Source organism: Silurus meridionalis, chromosome 6 (assembly GCF_014805685.1).
Source record: "Silurus meridionalis isolate SWU-2019-XX chromosome 6, ASM1480568v1, whole genome shotgun sequence".
Classification (NCBI taxonomy): domain Eukaryota; kingdom Metazoa; phylum Chordata; class Actinopteri; order Siluriformes; family Siluridae; genus Silurus; species Silurus meridionalis.
The window spans coordinates 33,281,882-33,293,722 of NC_060889.1; the positions used below are offsets into that span (position 1 = coordinate 33,281,882).

At 40.6% G+C, this 11,841-nt stretch overlaps 1 protein-coding gene across 2 annotated transcripts; it reads left to right on the forward strand.

The window, feature by feature from the left end:
• The first annotated feature begins 4,033 nt into the window (after nucleotides 1–4,033).
• On the forward strand, nucleotides 4,034–11,394 carry bcl10 (BCL10 immune signaling adaptor). Of its 2 annotated transcripts, none has more exons than XM_046852830.1 (3): nucleotides 4,034–4,810; nucleotides 9,599–9,887; nucleotides 9,982–11,394. In XM_046852830.1, exons 1-3 carry the CDS (start codon nucleotides 4,760–4,762, stop codon nucleotides 10,380–10,382), a joined length of 741 nt encoding a protein of 246 aa, XP_046708786.1. In that variant the 5' UTR covers nucleotides 4,034–4,759; the 3' UTR covers nucleotides 10,383–11,394. The 2 variants fall into 2 exon arrangements, with proteins under 2 accessions (XP_046708786.1, XP_046708785.1); XM_046852829.1 differs by having other exon boundaries at nucleotides 4,037–4,810; nucleotides 9,979–11,394.
• The last annotated feature ends 447 nt before the right edge of the window (nucleotides 11,395–11,841 follow it).

The window sequence follows — 11,841 nt, forward strand, 5'->3', positions numbered from 1 at the left end:
ATCTTTCGAAACACTTCAGACCAACAAAAGACCAATACAAGGTTTTAAACAAGGGCTTAGCGTTTATCCCCACACCAAAAATTAACAGGGACACGAAAAAACAACTCGACATGCAACTGTATCACCGAAAACTGTTGTTACTGTCTTATTTCAGATACAGAGGAGGAGCAGAGCCTCTTCCCTTCACTCCAAAAGCCGTGTGGACCCCTAGTCTGTCCCAGGTCCCTAATCAGGTCAGAAAAGTAATCAGGGCCAATAGATATGCATTTAAAAACCTTTCGTGGAAATATTTGCAAAAACGAAACCTTACTATCACGAAAAAACGACTTTAACCCAGCTCCAAAAGAACAGAAACGTGATCATTAAACCGGCAGATAAAGGCAGTGCGGTAGTAATTATGGATAGAGCATCCTATATTCAGGAAGCTTACCACCAATTAAATCAGTCGTGCTACTATCGGAAAATAGACGAACCTTTATTCCAAACAACAGGCCCAGAGATTAGGAAAATACTAGTAAAATTGAAAGAAGATGGTTTTATAAACCAAAGGCAACTCACTTACCTGTTGTGACCGGATAATCCACGGCAGAGACTTTTTTACCTCCTTCCCAAGATCCATAAGGACCCTAAAACATGGAGCATCCCGTTCAAAATGCCCCCGGGCCGCCCCATTGTCTCCGACTGCGGTAGCGACACATATGCTACAGCGGAATATATTGAACACTTTACTGAACCCCCTCAGTACCCGACACCCTAGTTACATTAAGGACACTTACGACTTCGTGGACAAAATTCGACACTGCACTTACCTGTACACTGTCTTATACATGTTACCTGTACACTGCTTATACACCAACATAGATACATTGGTAGGAATCGAAGCCGTCCGGAATGGTTGCGCTGTGTGTAATGTACATGTAAATGTAAACATATCTACCTTTCTCCTCTCCATTATATCAGCTCCCTCTCTCCCTTTACCAGTCATAGTACCAACATTTACCCACCCAAACCTCCACTTTTTACCACTTCTCCTTTCCCTGCTGTCTCTGTAGACGTCTTCCTCCTCTCCTTCTCCTCTTTCGGCCAACAGTAGCCCAATTTCCACCAGTACCCTGTTGGTTAACGATACCTGTGGTGGTCGTTGGTAACCCGGGCCTCGACCGATCCGATATGATATTCTAAATCGTAATCCGCATATTTGATTGGCACATGTTTTATGCTTGATTTCCTTCATAACACAAACCTCCACATATATCTGGGCTCGAGACAGACACTAAAAGTGACCTGACTTGTGCAACCATAATGGCTGGATTAGCAGGTTTTTATTTTCTGTTTGATGGGAAAAAGATAATTACTTAACTTTTATGTCCACAGAGCCAAAAAATCTAAACACTGAACACAAGCTTTTATCCTAAGAGCACACAGTTACATAACAATTTCCACATTTAAAATTACAACTTGAAACTGAATTAGATTTAAGTAATGACAGAAAAGCACGATCAATCACCAGCATTCTTCCTCTCACACTGAAGGTTATTTAAGGTCATAAATCCAAATTGGCTGATGTGTAAAGTTGTTACAAACTTATTTTGATAGACATTAGGATAACACTAAAATAGACCAGATTTGATAGTAATTAGTCTCCTGTTTGTGTGGTTTATGTTCTTCTATACGATTTATTTTTTCCTTTCAAATAATGGAAAATAATTTAGGCTACACTGTAGTCTGCCACTGTGCTGTGTTCCCAGTTTTGTACTTCTTCAATTAACCTCATTCAGAAATTCTCTACTTTTTCATGATTTATCATGTCCCTGCTCATTAATTTTTGATCAAAAGATTTTTTTTATAACCATAAAATATAGGTTTAATTACAGATATAAAACCTACAATATATGTAGTATAATGTACATATAATGTCATTTCCTTACATTATTTTTAGTTCATATTGTTTTAAGATAACTTCAAGAGAAGGGAGAATGTGGCAAATGGGTAAGGCAGTGGGTTAAATAACTCCATTAGATCTCAGTGGGCCTTTTACACAGGGGACCTGCATTCAATTCTTATTCATCTTTCGGCTTCTCCCATTAGGGGGCGCCACAGCGGATCATCTGTCTTCATACCCCCCTGTCCTCTACATCTGCCTCTTTCACACCAGCTACCTGCATGTCTTCCCTCACCACATCCATAAACCTCCTTCTTGTTCTTCCTTTTTTCCTCCTTCCTGGTGGCTCCCTCCTCAGCTTCTGGGATTTTGTAAAAGGCTTGTGGGGCATGTCTGAAGTATAGCCAGAGCTATAATAGTAAATAAGATACTAAACTTCAAAATTCTATTCATTTTGATTGTATATTGTGTTTAACAATGAATATTGTCCCAAAAAAGCTTTACATAGATAAAGAGGTTATAATGTTTGAATGTATAAGTTTTGTGTCTATAATAAATAAAAAAAAGAGTGAGCCAGTGACGACTGTGACAAAACACAAGTCAGGCCAGGAGGGGTTACCGTGGCGCTCAGAAGGAAGCTCACACCATCCCCCATAGCAGGCCAGCCTGGTATGCCTGCAACACACTCATCGAGTGGACCTGGGTTAGGGTTAGGGTTAGGGTTAGGGTTAGAGTTAGCCTGACCTGCCACGTAGTCCTACCTACCAGAGCAAAGCGGCTCTTCGTAGGCAAACCGATAGCCTTCATAGATGCAGCACTTAGATATAGAGAGATAGCTAGCTTCAATTCAATTCTCAATTCATTTTTATTTGTATAGCGCTTTTAACAATGAACATGGTCTCAAAGCAGCTTTACACAGATAATGTGGTGATTAAAAGTAAATATGTTCTTTGTAAGTATGTTTGTCCCTGATGAGCAACTGTGGCAAGGAAAAACTCCCCGAGATGGCATAAGGAAGAAACCTTGAGAGGAACCAGACTCAAGAGGAAACCCATCCTCATCTGGGTTGCACCAAATGTCCATTTGAAGCAGATATACAATGTTGCGGGGTACAGTGACGATGATCAGAAGCAAACTGCACTCCCGAGTCAGTGCAGCAGACCGCCGACACCAACTACAGTCCAATCCGTCCTCAAAAGCACCCGTTCTACTCCGGAATTACATGGATCCACCCAAGGTGTTGATGAGAAACCGTCCCAAGCTGCACAGAAGTGTGAAGATCCACGGAGGGGAGAGGGGCAGCAACAGTGGTCACTGGAGCCTCAGGAGCATGTTTAACTCGACCGAGAGAGAGAGAGAGAGAGAGAGAGAGAGTGATGGGAAGAGAAGGATATGGATTATTAAGTGATAGCTAGCATCTCTACCACAAGCAGCATCGTCCCGTAGCCCTGCTATTTAGTTCCAATAACTGTAATGCACATCCAGCCCAAGCTAAACCTCGGGGAGCTCTTTGTACAGCCCAGGCTGCGAGGAGTCCACGGCTCGCTAGCATCCATCTTTTTTCACATGCTGTACATATGCTATATATTTATCTGCACTATTTGAACAATTGCTACTTTTTGCACTTCTGGTAGATGCCAAACTGCATTTCATTGCTGTGTACCTGTACAATGCAATGACAAAGATCTATCTATCTATCTATCTATCTATCTATCTATCTATCTATCTATCTATCTATCTATCTATCTATCTATCTATCTATCAATCTATCTATCTATCTTGGGTTACCCTTGTTTGCAAAATTTTACCGTATTTCACGAGCAAATTTTGAAGGTACGAGCGAACCCACGCTGCCGGTTCCCAGATTTCAGCCAAGGGTCACATTAGTCCCTTAGTTGATGGCGTATCACTCGGTCGCTCTCGTTGTTCAGTGCAGCAAAAACTTAACTTTTTATAGTGTTATATTTTTATTTCACTAGAAATCTTGAAAAATGTCTCCCAAGAAAATTAGTAATGTTCTGGGGAAAAAAAAGGAAATAGAATTACCATGGAAACCAAGGAGGTTATGAGCGTGATGTAGCTCTGTGCGTCTCACACTCGCAATCAACCACTATCACATGAGTCAGTGTTAAATTATGTTTACATTACAGTAATTTGTGGTGTATTTGTTTGTTATAATAGGCTACAAATACTTTTTAAGTGCAGAAATAAGCGATCGAATGAGGTTTCGGAACGGATTAAATCACTTTTACATTCATTCCTATGGGGAAAATTACTTCAAACGTACGAGTAAATTGACCTACGAGCAATTTTCAAGAACGAATTCTGCTCGTACAATAGGGTTTTACTGTATCTGGACTTCTACTTAAGTAAAGAATGTGTGCACTTTCGCCACCTCTGCAATGGCTATTGTTAAAAATTCAACTGAAAAAATCTAAATGTATTATTTTGTAATAAAGCTTGTTCACAAATCACCTCTTACAAGAGACTGAAACCACTCTTGATTAACTACCGTATAGAACTAATTATCACAAAACATCTAAACAACATCACAAAATCAACAAGTCCTAACTTGGTAAATAAAATAGTAGACAAAAGTCAGGATCCATATTCAGTGTCGTGGCTCCAGTCATTTACTGTCGGTGTGACCCTGATGGCTTTCCACATCCGAACGCTGTTTCGGAATGACGTCACTGGGCTCGATGAGGAAGTGTGGAGAGAAGTTGACAGTGCGGCGGTTCCTCATGTTCCGGGCTGCATTTATCTTTAATAAAGTTCAAGCGCTTCAGTGCGGAGTGTTCTGAACTACTGAGCTGTAATTAGTGCTCCATTTAACAGTAGTCATTTAGAGAGAGCAGTTTGTCCAGGCTGAGCGGGATGGAGGTCCTTCACCTGACGGAAGACGAAATGGCCGAAGTCAAGAAGAACGTGAGTGAGGTTCCTCAGAGTGGTGAAGCTGGGAGCAGATCCAGCGCCGGGTTTTGGCCCAGAGAGAGAAAAACCTTCTAATAAGCATGTGCATTAAACCAGCAGGCGCTCGGCTGAAGTTCAGCTCAGTTTTAGATCTGATTAATTTTTGCTGTAAATACGGAGATTTTAGACTTTTAAAGCGGGGGGGCGCATTTCCTCTCATTAGCGCGTGCAAAAGAAAAAAAAATAGTTGTGGTTTACAGGTTAGTCAGGCTGCGTCATAAAATCTGCTCATGACGTCACGCAGCCTTCCGACCAATCGTAGTTTTTATAGTCGTGGCCTAAAGTGAGAAAACAGGTAGTGTGTGTGTGTGTGTGTGTGTGTGTGTGTGTGTGTGTGTGTGTGTGTGAGAGAGAGAGAGAGTGTGAGTGAGTGTGAGTGAGTGTATCTGTGTGTGTGTGTGTGTGTGAGAGAGAGAGTGTGAGTGAGTGTATCTGTGTGTGTGTGTGTGTGTGAGAGAGAGAGAGAGAGAGAGAGAGGTATCAGTGTGTGTGTGAGTGTGAGAGAGAGTGTATCAGTGTGTGTGAGTGAGAGAGTGTATAAGTGTATCAGTGTGTGTGTGTGTGTGTGTGTGAGAGAGTGTATCAGTGTGTGAGAGTGTATCAGTGTGTGAGAGTGTATCAGTGTGAAAGAGTGTATCAGTGTGTAAGAGTGAGTGAGTGTATCTGTGTGTGTGTGTGACAGAGAGAGAGAGAGTATCAGTGTGTGAGTGTATCAGTGTGTGAGTGTGAGAGAGAGAGAGAGAGAGTGTATCAGTGTGTGTGTGTGTGAGAGAGTGTATAAGTGTGTGTGTGTGTGTGTGTGTGTGTGTGTGTGAGAGAGTGTATCAGTGTGTGAGTGTATCAGTGTGTGAGAGTGTATCAGTGTGAGAGTGTATCAGTGTGTGAGAGTGTATCAGTGTGAAAGAGTGTATCAGTGTGTAAGAGTGAGTGAGTGTATCTGTGTGTGTGTGACAGAGAGAGAGAGAGAGGTATCAGTGTGTGTATCAGTGTGTGTGTAAGTGTGTGAGAGAGAGAGAGTGTATCAGTGTGTGTATCAGTGTGTGTGTGTGAGTGAGAGAGTGTATAAGTGTATCAGTGTGTGTGTGTGTGTGTGAGAGTGTATCAGTGTGTGAGAGTGTATCAGTGTGTGAGAGTGTATCAGTGTGAAAGAGTGTATCAGTATGTAAGAGTGAGTGAGTGGATGCAGTGCTGGGCCGTGTATTTGGTACCTGGGCCTTCAGTGAGGACGTACTCGACTTACACTACAACCACAACTGTGCACCTACAACATCTGGAGCAGTTCACAATCAGTATTTGTCTAATAACATCACAAAAACATTAAAATGTAAATAAAACACAACCTACACCAGAGATGCAGACTCATAATGTGCAGCGCCCCCTAGAGACTGTAATCCAGTATTACCGCTCGTATTCACTGGTCTGGAAGTGGAGATCAAACCCTTTCCCGGGCTGAGACACGCTAGCTAGCTTCAGGGTTGGTGACCTCCTCACCATGTCTCGCTTTTCTTCACAATGGATTTTAAGTGTCTGAGACCAAATTAATTTCTCTTCTTCTGTAGGCATAAAAAAGTCTAACTCAGACGTATGAACGTGTGCAGAGCTACACACGTGTTTTACCAGTCAAACTCGACTGTAACAGTTTCCCTCTGAACAACCAATCAGAGGACGGAACAGTGCTGATGCTATTCTGGGCCAGTGATCTGCTCTGTGAGGAGAATCTGAAATCTGATTGGATAAAGAAACAGAGCTGTTGGTAATATTCCCGATGGTAAAAGTCCAGCAGTACTGATTCTGTTCAGATTAGATTCACATGGCAGCACACAGAGTCTGAAATCTGATTGGACAAAAAAAATCTCACATCCACATACACGTACTGAAGCAGTGTATGTAGGTTGTAAATGTAAGTCAATGCTTCTGATAGTGTTTAGGCCAGCAGAGAAGACACTGCCTCTGGTGTGTATATATAAAGTGTGTGTGTGAGAGAATATATATATATATATAAATATCTGTGTGATGTACAGTGGTGTGAAAAAGTTTTTGCCTGATTTCTCATTTATTTGCATGTTTTCACACTTAAAATTTTCAGATCATCAAACTAATTTAAATATTAGTAAAAGATAACAAAAGTGAACATGCAGTTTTGAAATGAAGGTTTTTATTATTGAGGGAAAACAAAATCCAAAACTACATGGCCCTGTGTGAAAAAGTGTTTGCCCCCCTGTTAAAACTGTGGTTTATCACACCTGAGTTGAATTTCTCTCGCCACCGCGAGGCCTGATTACTGCCACACCTGTTCTCCATCAAGAAATCTCTTGAATAGGACCTGCCTGACAAGGTGAAGTAGACAAAAAGATCCTCAAAAGCGCCAAACCTAATAACTGGTCGAGCCACAACTGCAATCAAGCATGTGTGATAACTTGCACTGAGTCTGTTTCTGCACTGTGGAGGAATTTTACTCCACTCATCTCTGCTGAATTGTTGTAATTCAGCCACATTGGAGGTTTTTCCAGCATGAACCCTCTTTTCAAGGTCATGCCACAGCATCTCAATAGGATTCAGGTCAGGACTTTGACTAGGCCACTCCAAAGTCTTCCTTCTGTTTTTCTTCAGCCACTCAGAGGTGGACTTGCTGGTGTGTTCTGGATCAGAACCCAAGTTCGCTTCAGCTTGAGGTCACGAACAGATGGCTGGACATTGTCCTTCAGGATTTTTTGATAAACAGCAGAATTCATGGTTCTGTTCATCACAGCAAGTCTTTCAGGTCCTGAAGCAGCAAAACAGCCCCAGACCTTCACACTACCACCACCATATTTTACTGTTGGAATGATGTCTGTTATTTTTAAATATGGTGGTCACTCCTGGGAAGCTTGTTTCTGAATTTCTTTAGACCTCTGCATGATGTCTAGATTTTGAGGATCTTTTGGTCTCCTTCACTTCATCAGGCAGATCCAATTTAAGAGATTTCTTGATGGTGAACAGGTGTGGCAGTAATCAGGCCTGGGTGTGGTGAGAGAAATTCAACTCAGGTGTGATAAACCACAGTTTTAACAGGGGGGCAAACACTTTTTCACACAGGGCCATGTAGTTTTGGATTTAGTTAATAATAAAAACTTTTATTTGAAAAATTGCATATTGTGTTCACTTGTGTTCTCTTTTACTAATATTTAAATTAGTCTGATGATCCAAAACATTAAAGTGTAAAAACATGCAAATAAATAGAAAAATCAGGACGGGGGCAAACACTTTTTCACACCACTCTGTGTGTATATATAATAAGTGTGTGAGGATGTAACTGTGTGTGTGTGTGTGTGTGTGTGTGTATGTATATATATATAAATATATATATACACTCTAATTTCTGGACTATAAAGCGCACCCTTATATAAGCACTGAATATTTTTATTTTTAACATGAATAAGCCGCACCTGTGTATAACTGTGTATGAACTTTACACAGGCTTTAATGAAAGACAGTGTCTGTTACACGGTGTAATGGGTGAAATATGTTGTGGCTCCTTTAAGAGCAGAGCACCATTTTGGGAGCAGCACGTAACTGCATTCTTCCAGTATTACTGCTTGTGTGTGTGTGTGAGACTGAGGAATATGTCCTTATTATTTTCTGATGCTCATTTCTAAGTTTCTTTGACTAACCCGTAACGCTGATGCCAAGAATAATAAAAAAGCACGAGTTTTGGAAACCTGTCTGTGCTTATATGATTTCTGTTGTAACTGGAGTTAGTGAGCTCTCCCTTCACCCAGACTCAACGCGTTACAACGGGCTTGTATCTAAACAGTAGCTACCAAGAAAGTCATTGTTCACTGTCTTCCTCCTTCCGTTCACAACTACAGTGGTACTTTGACCTACGAGTGCATTAATGTACGAGTTTTCGAGGTACGAGTCGTCACTCGGTCGATTTTTTTTGCTTTGTTACGCGAGCAAAAACTGAGGTACGAGCTCGAGACGCCGCTGCTAGATGGCAAAGCGAAGCCAGAAAGCAAAGATTGTGACGAAAATTAAGATAAGCAAAGAAGAAAAAGTAAAAATTGAAAGTTTCGGGATACGTAGTGTACAGGAGTGATAGTAAAAAACGAGTTTTCCCTCCGCCTCCGCTTATTGGAATAAAAATATTGGCTTAAAAATAGCGGCTTATAGTCCGAAAAATACGGTCGATATATATATATATATATATATATATATATATATATATATATATATATATATATATATATATATATATGTATATATATATATATATATATATATATATATATATATATATATATATATATATATATATATATATATATATATATATATATATATATATATATAATATATATATATATGTATATATATATATGTATATATATATATATATATATATATATATATATATATATATATATATATATATATATATATATATATGTATATATATATATATATATATATATATATATATATATATATATATAATGTATATATATATTTAGTTAGTTAGTTAGTGTGTGTGTGTGTGTGTGTGTGTGTGAGAAAATCAGTGCAAAAGCCTTGTTATGATATTTTGGGAGTTTTGGGAAGATGGTTTTCAGTTCAAGCTCAGTGTGAAGCTTCTCTGTGACCTGAATGCAGATGAGACACAGCTGAGTTTCCTGAGATTTTAAGGGAAAAGTGGAGTTGCTCGTATCATTAATAATTTTTGAGATTTCTTTCCATAAAGTCTTGTTTTTCTGCTTCTCTCAGGCTTTGGAGTCTCTTCGTCCATATCTTGTGGAGAAGCTGATTGCAGAGAGACACTATGATTACCTTCGCTCGAAGAAGATCCTGACACGAGAGGACACTGAGGAGATCAGCTGTAGGAGCACACGAGGAAAACGTGCAGGGAAATTACTCGACCTCATCGCTGAGCATCCGCGAGGCCTGGACACGCTGATCGAGTCAATCCAGCGCTGCCGAACGCTCAATTTCATCATCACCAAGATCACAGACGAGGTGCAGCGCTGCAAGAACGAGAAGATCGAGGCACTCCGAGGTAGCGCTAACATACACAGCAACACATTCATTCTTCAATCCAGAATCTACTCTGAGTCTTTACACTGATGACGAGTTGTGTGTTTCTGCAGCAGGCATGTCCAGCTCCTCCATGAAGGATGCATCTGGAGCCACTAACAACCTCTCAAAGGCAGACTTCTATGATTATGATAAGTGCTCCACTGTTTGTCTCCACCCTGATGGGGAACGAAGTCCCACCTCTTCTGTGATGAGCAGTTCTATGAACTTCTCGATTGCAGGGAATCGTCAGAGGGGGCAGGACTGCGTATCCGTCAGCGGTATCGCCAGTCTAACAACCACATCCAGCCTTCCCAAACCTGGCGATCCTGGAGCCCCACCTCTCCCTGACGACATCACTGTGGAAGATCAGGATGCAGAAGCAGGTGCTTGTGGGAGCACAGGAAGTAGTGGGGATGCTAACTTCCTGCCGCTGCGTTCCCGTTCCTCAAACCTGTCTGTGGGCAACACACTCTGAGAAGGAAAATACAATGGCTGTGTTTCAGTAACTTATTTAACGCACCCTCACTGACTTCCCCGGTCTTCACCTAGGCTTCCTCTATATTCACCATTTTGGCTACACAAAATTTCCCCTAAGAGTGTGTGTGTGGGTGGGGGTGGGGGTGACGTGTCTAAACCAATCACTTTATTCATACTAGAGGAAAATTCACAAAACTCTTCCTGAAGGTAAATGAATAAATGATGATGGTGTGGTGGTCTTCTTCAGGACTGCTTGTAAGGAGCAGATAAATCTAGACTCTGAAAAGCTCAGGTGATAAACTGTGTGTAGAATAATGAGCAATCCTAATCCCAATCTTAATTCTAAAGATAATTCCAATCTGTGCCCTCTAATAAATCTCTTGTACCTCGGTCCAGCTTTCTTGAGTAAAATCACAGCCCTTTCTGATTGTATGTCAGTGAAAAACTGAACTGAAGTCAGATGTAGGAACTAAAGCGAGTCCAAAGCGAGTCTCCAGAGGAACTTTCTCAGCTTCTCAGGACACTTTAAAAACTACTCAGGTCTCTGTAAATCTGTTCAGACGTGTTCCAGAGACTTCTTTAAACCACAGAGAACTCATTTAAAGATGTGGGTGTAATAAATATTACAGTAAACACACTGCAAACTTCTCCATGAGCCAATCAGAAGCTTCAGACCTAAACATCTCCTCCTCATCATCATTCCTATCTCACATAAAAGCACAGCCATTACTCAGACTTCTCCTGTAACTGCTGATGTTTTCAAGACAGATGTTCAGCAGTGTGTTAATGATGTTAGTTGGACTCTGGAAATGTTCTCTCTCTCCCCTGGAAGGTGATGGTGTGGAATTCACTGTAATGGACTTTCTACCTTCTCAGATCTACTCTTTGTTTTTTTTTACTGAAGAATATCTTTCCTGTAATAATGAGATGTATATTTTACATGTCCTGTAGAATTCTGTTTTTGTAATGATAACGTGACCTGGGAAATGTATTAAATTTTATTAAATTGATGTGTGTGTGTGTGTGTGTGTGTGTGTGTGTGTGTATTAGTCTAAAATAATGTTTTGCTCCATTACAGCCTCCGGAGGGCGCTCTGAGCCAGCTCTCAGTGTCGGCATTACAGTTCACTTTTGCGCTAGAGAAAGGAAACAGGAAGTGTTAGACGGGAAAAAACAAGGCAGATAAATAAAAACAATAAACTATGTAAAATATAAAAATAGATAAAGATATATAGGAAAAATAGGAAAAAAATTATATACAGGGTATGTTTATGTACAGTAGACAATAATCACATAAGGTGGTTGATGTGATTGTCCTTAAAGTGAACGTGTGTGGTATGGTGTGGTATAAGTGAACGTGCGTGGTATGGTGTGGTATAAGTGAATGTGTGTGGTATGGTGTGGTATAAGTGAACGTGTGCAGTGTGGTGTGGTATAAAGTGCACTGTGCCATGCAAG